The sequence below is a fragment of the Pituophis catenifer genome, unplaced genomic scaffold (assembly GCF_029215685.1).
Source record: "Pituophis catenifer annectens isolate HBS135680 unplaced genomic scaffold, rPitCat1.0.hap2 SCAF_1, whole genome shotgun sequence".
Lineage (NCBI taxonomy): Eukaryota > Metazoa > Chordata > Lepidosauria > Squamata > Colubridae > Pituophis > Pituophis catenifer.
Window position 1 is genome coordinate 235,371,572 of NW_027256881.1, and position 7,375 is coordinate 235,378,946.

Here is a 7,375-nt window from a genome sequence, read left to right on the forward strand (position 1 = left end):
CAGTAGTAAAGAGTAAAAAACTTCACATTTATAATCCAGCAATGGGGTAAGGATAGTTCAGATGTTTACCATTTAAAATGTAAGGCAAAAACAAAAGAAAGTAACTTTAAAAAATAATGTTAAAACACATGCATAAAAACCTGATCAGCTGATAGGAAAAGATGGAGACCCAATTCTCTGGCCGTTCTTACCATGAATTGCAATTATCAAGATTCCTCTTCATTGGTAAGTAAACTGTCATCCAAGAGTCATTTAGAGTCATTCCTAATTGTTCTAGTTCAATCTAGGGACACTTTGCCACCAAAGAGCTACTTTTGGTGGAGAAATCAGCTGTTCTTCTAGCTGCCCTATTATGTAGGAAGCAAACAAACACTGATGGTCATGTATGTATGTTTTTGAGTATGTTTTTAAGTATGTTTCTGAAATATAATTCATGGCTAGAAGTTCCATCAAATCACTATAGATCCAAGACTAGATATGATGATTGTGAGTTCAAATTCTGAACACACCTCAGTTTACAGAGTTTAGCCAGGAGACAGCCTCCAGTGCTACAAGGCAGAACTTAATCCAAAGACATTAAAATCTATCACACTATCCACAATTTCCTTTTATTGACATTTCAAAATATAATCAAAAACATTTTAGCTACATTTTAGAACTGGGCTTATATCACAAACCTGGATGGCTTTGACCAAGGAAATATAATTTGGAATATCCAGATTTTTTTTTTAACGTGAGATTTGTACTCTTCACCGAACTACATATCCCATAATTCCAAACAAAAAAGGAATAATGACAAATCCAATATAAATCAATTATTTCCATCTCTGTTACCTTTCTTGTAGCTCACATCTCTCCTTCTTGGAGATAAAAAATAGTTTCAGAAGGATCATTTTGAGGTGAAAAAAATGGGGGAGAGAGGGAAGATAACATAGAGAGAAGCATTCTCTTTCTGCCTGCCTTTAGGTGGGCCTTAGTTTGAAAAAGAATTTCCAAGTCATGGTTTTTTGATGAATATCCATTGCTAGTGGCCATCTTTGTGTTCTCAATCATCAACAAATTTTGATTCCTCCATCAACTTTTTAATTCAAAGAACCTTTAAAAATATCTTTCTGCTTTGTAATTAATATTGTTTGGTAACCATTTCCCATTTTCATTATAAGGTATTTGAAGGAATATTGTAAAATTGACTGAAACAGTTTAACTGAGACTAATTAAACAAAACTGAAATACATGTTGCACTTTATCAATTAATTGACATAAACATTCTATAAATTTCATCCACCTCAGTGCTAATTAAACAAGGAATTTTACATTTGAATCACATGGAAATGCAGATTCCATTGAAACTTTGTCTTACAATCAAATGGTTGACTTTGACACATCCTACTGTCCATACTATACTGTACATCCATTTATGCAGGGAAAAAATTCACACATAATTTTATTTGTTTTGATTAATAAAAAGAATTATTTATCTTTTGGATCTGTGTAAAAACACATTGTCCTTTTTTTAAAAAAAATGTTTTGGTACCTTAGATGCAATTTCAGCTCTTTTCTCGCCTTCTCCAAATACTATCAAGCAGTAAATAGCATTTTCTACAGAGAAATACAAATATGGCTTTCTTTTTTAAATATGAAGAAAGCAATATTTTTATTTCAGCAATGTTATCTTGTCTAGCATTCTGCTAATTGCATCCTTCACTTCCCTATTCCGCAGACTATAGATGAATGGATTAAGTGAGGAGATGATGAGAGTATAAAAGACGGATATAATTTTGTCTTTATCCAATGAGAAATTGGAGCCAGGTCCTACATACATGAAGATGATGGTTCCAAAGAAAATGGTCACAGTGGTGAGATGGGAGGCACAGGTGGAGAAGGCTTTGTATCTTCCCTGGGCAGAGCTGATCTTCAGGATGGCAATAACAATGGCAATGTAGGAGATCAAAACAGTCAGAAAAGTTGTCCCTCCGAATGCAGTGGATAAAAGGAAATTCACAAAGTGAGCAATCTGTGTATCTGAGCAGGACAATGCAAGAAGTGGAGGAACGTCACAGAAGAAATGATTAATAGTATTTGAGTTGCAGAAATTCAAGCTAAAAATAACTATGGTGTGCGCTGTTGAATTTACAAAGCCACAAGCATAGGCAGCTGTGACTAAGAGGATGCAAAGCTTTTTTGACATGACAACAAAATACACCAATGGGTAGCAGATTGCTATGAAGCGATCATATGCCATCACAGCCAGAAGGCAAGCTTCAGTGGTCGCAAAGATGACAAAAAAGAAGAATTGTGTGGTGCATCCTGTGAAGGAAATGGTCGAATGTTCAATCACCAAGGTTGTCAATAATTTAGGAGCAATGGTGGTAGAAAGGCTAATATCTACAATGGAGAGATTTCTAAGAAAAAAATACATTGGGGTGTGAAGCCTAGCCTCAGTTGTGGTTAGAATGATTATCCCAATGTTTCCCACCAGTGTGATGAGATAGATGAGCAGAAAGAAGATGAAGAGGGGGATCTGAAGCTCTGGGTGGTCCATGAATCCAACAAGGATGAACTCAGTCACAGTGGTTTGATTTGTCTGCATTGATTATTCCCCTCTGATAGAATAAAAAAGAGAGGGAAAACCTTATAGTAGTATGACTTTTGTTGTCTGAAAATGTCTGAAAATGTCCAGGGGAGACTATGAAATCCACAGACTAAAAAGAGACAGTTTGCTTGGGAAGCATGAGTACTCATGTTGTGTTATGGGCTATTGATAAATGTTCTCTTTTCAAAATACAACATTGTACTGGACAGCATGCACAATATTTCTGTATGTAGGTGTTTAGTGACAATTAACAAACAATGGATCCATACCTACATTCACCTTCTTGCATATTCCCGGAAAAATTTCTCTCTGTGAAAGAATGTAAACTTCTTTCTAAAATGTATTTTCTGTTAAATTCTAGGACTCTCCAAAGAAGTCAGAATGATCAATCACTCTGTATCAATTTATAATTCTATCCAATGACTTCTGAATTATTGTTTATTCCCCTCTGATAGAATAAAAAGAGAGGGAAAACCTTATAGCAATATAACTCTTGGATTGTTGGAATGCCCAAGGGAAAGGACTAAGGATGGAGTCATACCTACCATCATCTTGCAAATTTCAGGAGGATTTATCTGCGTGAAAGAATGTGGTCTTCTTGCTAAAATGTATTTTCTATTGCATTCTAGTACTCTCCGAAGAAGGTCAGAGTGATTCAACACTCTGTGATGAATTGTGGATTTATTTACAGAATACAGAATAACAGATTTGGAAGGACCTTGAAGGTCTTCTAGTCCAATCCACTGCTTGAGCAGAAGGCCCTGTACCATTCCAGACAAATAATACACAGATCATTATTTTTACATCAGAACATTTGAATATTCCCACATTTGTCTTCAAAAATCTGATGGAGAATGAGGATGAGGATGAGGGTGAAGATGAGGAAGATATAAACATTTAACAGTATATTTGGATATTAAAAGTGCTTAATTAATTTACCAGATTAGAAGTCAAGACTGCATTTCCAAAGAAGAGAGATGAAACATTGGGATAGAATTGCTAATTTTATAGTTTTTTAAATCGTTGGTTAAAAACCAGGTCCATGAAAATCTCAGTTGACATAATTAACATATCATTAAACTGCTCAATGCAACCCTTGGCAAAATACACCTGAGGACCTACTGGGAATTCACATTTCCATTGTATAAGTATGGTACATAATTAGTTCATTATGTTGTCTGATCACTTTAATCTGAAACTTTAACTTGCAGATGAGGGATGTATAGATTAAAGAACCTCAATCATACTCTGAAAGTATGAGCAATGAAGTCAAACTAACAGTGGCAAAGTAGTCAAAATATCTTTCAAATTATGCAGAATTGGCAGTTCAATGTTGCATGTTAGGCTTAGTCTATCCAAACATGGACTGGTAACATGGGGTTTTTCCAAATGTTCCTAGTCATTATTTGTCTATCTGGGCATATCTCCTTTGGCTTCCATATTTATTCTCCTGGCCCTATTAGTTGCAAGAGACGAACAGGCTGAAATCAAGGGAGGGGTCACCAATTTTCTTTGCTTTGACCATTGGTAGTTCAGATTCTTGTAGAGAGCTTAAGTTTACAATAAATACCTTTATACTCATTTGAACTGCCTGGATTTTCTGATTTCCCTGGTGCTTAACAATAATCTGAACTACTCCTCTTTACCAAAATTTTCACAGACTCCGGAATAACTGAGCCATGGCTCCCAACCCCTGATCTGCAGCTGTAGCAAATGAGCCAGATGTACACTCTATCAGCAGATGCCAAGACAGCATAGAAGATGAGATGAGGAATTTTTTTTTTAATTTGATTTATATGCCGCCTTTCTCCGGAGACTCAGGACGGCTTACAATGCGTTAAGCAATAGCCTTCATCCTTTTGTATATTTATACAAAGTCAGCTTATTGCCCCCACAAACTGGGTCCTCATTTAACCTACCTTAGAAAGGATGGAAGGCTGAGTCAACCTTGAGTCTGGTGAGATTCGAACTTAAAGTAATTGCAGACAGCTGGTGTTAATCACAATGCTATTAGTCTGCTGAGCTACCAGGCCCGTTTAATGGGCCTGAGCTACCAGGCCCATTTTGCAGCCAGTTTTCAACTACTGATGCAGCAAGTACAGATCCTGACTCAACAATGGATTCTGCTGCAGCCACAACCATCTACTCTAGCTACCAAGGTACAACTGCCAGCTCCTGCCACACTCATCCCCAAGACCCTCAGCTGCCTACCACAGAGATTCACTGGCAAGTCTGATAAGATAAAAAAAGGGCCTGGTGGCTCAGCAGACTAAAAGCATTGTGATTAATACCAGCTGTCTGCAATTACTGTAAATTCGAATCTCACCAGGCTCAAGGTTGACTCAGCCTTACATCCTTTCTAAGGTAGGAAAATGAGGACCCAGTTTGTGGGGGCAATAAGCTGACTTTGTATAAATATACAAAAGGATGAAGGCTATTGCTTAATGCATTGTAAGCCACCCTGAGTCTCCGGAGAAGGGCAGCATATAAATCAAATTAAAAAAAAAAAAAGATAGGAACATTCCTAGCCCAGTGCAAAGTATTTATTGGCACCTGACCAGGGGAGTGTCCCAAAAACAGATCGAGGATTTCCTTCATCCTCAGTCTTTTAATCGACTCCACTGCCAAATGGGCACTTCCAGTCATTGAGAGCAATGACTCCATACTGGGCAATTTCCCAAACTTCCTTACTAGATTTAGAGAACATTTTGGAGACCCTATTCAGATAGAAACTGCCGAATAATGTATACACCAGCTGTGCCAGGGCAACAACTCCATGAGAGCACATGTTGAAGATTTCAAGCTCCTTGCAGCAGATCTGGATTGGAATGAGTCAGCCTTAAGAGCACAATTCAAGAGTGGGCTCAACAAGGCCTTAATCACACAACTGATACTCCATGGTCTACAAGACTCTGCTGAGCCACTATTACAGCTGAGTCTCGACTCACAGAACTTAAAGCATTTTTTGGCATTCCCAGCCAGCTGCTTCCAAAGCTGCCTCCTCCCATCACTACCCCAAGCCTCCCTGTCCCCTTGGATTTGGATGCTGAATAGGAGTGGCCAGACAGGCCTCTGGAGCAGAAGAATGGCAACGGCACAGAGAGCTCACCTTTGTTTCTACTGCAGAGACTTTGGCCCACATAGTTAAGAATTGCCCTAGTAAACCTCTCAGAAGAGGCAACAGACAGCCCAGCAATGTCTCTACTACTCACCACCTGAACACCAAGCCCCAAGGCCAAGAAAATGAGAAATGCATCCCCCTCCATGAATATACATGGGGGGACACCGGGGTAAAATCCAGCAGGTTCTGACAGGTTCTGGAGAACCGGTAGCGGAAATTTTGAGTAGTTCAGAGAACCAGCAAATACCACCTCTGGCTGGCCCCAGAGTGGGGTGGGAATGGAGATTTTGCAATATCCTTCCCCCAGGAGTGGGGAGGGAATGGGGATTTTCAGTATCCTTCCCCTGGAGTGGGGTGGGAATGGAGATTTTGCAGTATCCCCTGCCATGCCCACCAAGCCATGCCCACCAAGTCATACCACACCCACCAAGCCACACCCACAGAACCAGTAGTAAAAAAATTTGGATTTCACCACTGAGGGACACCCAAGCAATGAATGAGACTTAATTACTTCCACACTCAGGTAAGTTAATAAAATCGGATTCTATCCTGAAACTTCCCAGGGGTCAGGAAACAACCATTCCTGTTTTGATAGATTCTGTGGCAATGGCTAGCCACAATCCAGAAAGATCCCCCACTGTTCCTCTGAAATCTCCATTGCCAGAAGCCAAAATTTAAAAGCAGGCCCCATCACTCACACTACAGGGTCTTTGCAATTGACAATAAATCAATATTCTGCAATGTCAACCCTTTTGGTGGCTGACCTCATCGATCTTTTACTGGTGCTGGGGACCACTTGGTTACAACACCATGATCCCACTATTAAGTGGAGGAACTGGTCTATTGCTTTCGACAGCTCTCAATGCCTTTCTCATTGCAATTGGCCCTCTGAACCCCCCTCCCCCACCTTCCCTCTCTGAAACCTAACAGAAAGATCCCCAATCTGCCAAATAAATGCATGGACGTTGCTGATGTTTTTGGAGAAGAAGAAGTCTCAGTCCTCCCCTGGCACAGACTGTGATTATGCCATAAATGTGGTCCCTGGTGCCAAGATAACAATCAATAGGATTCAAGATGGGCTGGACTTAATTCTTAGGCACAAAGGGACTCATGACTGATGATGTGTTTGACCCCTCCCTTGGGCTCAGCCAGGTCATCTCCTATAGCACCCACCCCACCATCTTGGCCCCCCTCCTCTTCCATGAGCTCTTCTATGCTGCTTTCCCTCTCCTGCATTGTGTCTTCAAAGTCTGAGTTCTCATGGGAACTTGGCACTTAGAACTTGTCTGTGCCTTTGCTCTTCTTCTGCTCTAGGGGTTTGTCTGGCTGGTCCAATTGCATTGGCTCTTCAGTGTCCAGATCCAAGGGGGCAAGGAAGCTATGGGTAGTGATGGTGGGGAGGGAGTTGTTATTAATATAGTATATAGAGACAGAGCAATAATTTGCAAATGGTTTACTAGTTTAAAAAATTGGGGAGGGGCTTGTTTTGAAAAGGATAGGAATTAATATTGTAGTAATCAGTATTAATCAGTATTCAATTGGGGGGATTAATATTGTAGTAATCAGTATTAATCAGTATTCAATTGGGGGGATAATATGTGTGTATGTGTTGTTTTTTAATGCACCTTTTTAATGGCTTAAATGTTTTGTGTTTTGATTTT

General features: G+C 39.6%; 1 protein-coding gene across 1 annotated transcript; it reads right to left on the reverse strand.

Moving 5' to 3' along the window:
• Positions 1–1,654: 1,654 nt before the first annotated feature.
• LOC139327394 (olfactory receptor 5AR1-like) lies at positions 1,655–2,602 on the reverse strand. The gene has a single exon (XM_070957212.1). The coding sequence runs from the start codon at positions 2,588–2,590 to the stop codon at positions 1,655–1,657; it is 936 nt and encodes a 311-aa protein (XP_070813313.1). The 5' UTR covers positions 2,591–2,602.
• Between the last annotated feature and the right edge of the window lie 4,773 nt (positions 2,603–7,375).

Coding starts and splice junctions, on each gene's coding strand:
- LOC139327394 (XM_070957212.1), bottom strand. CDS start 2,590: ATGCAGACAAATCAAACCACTGTGACTGAGTTCATCCTTGTTGGATTC.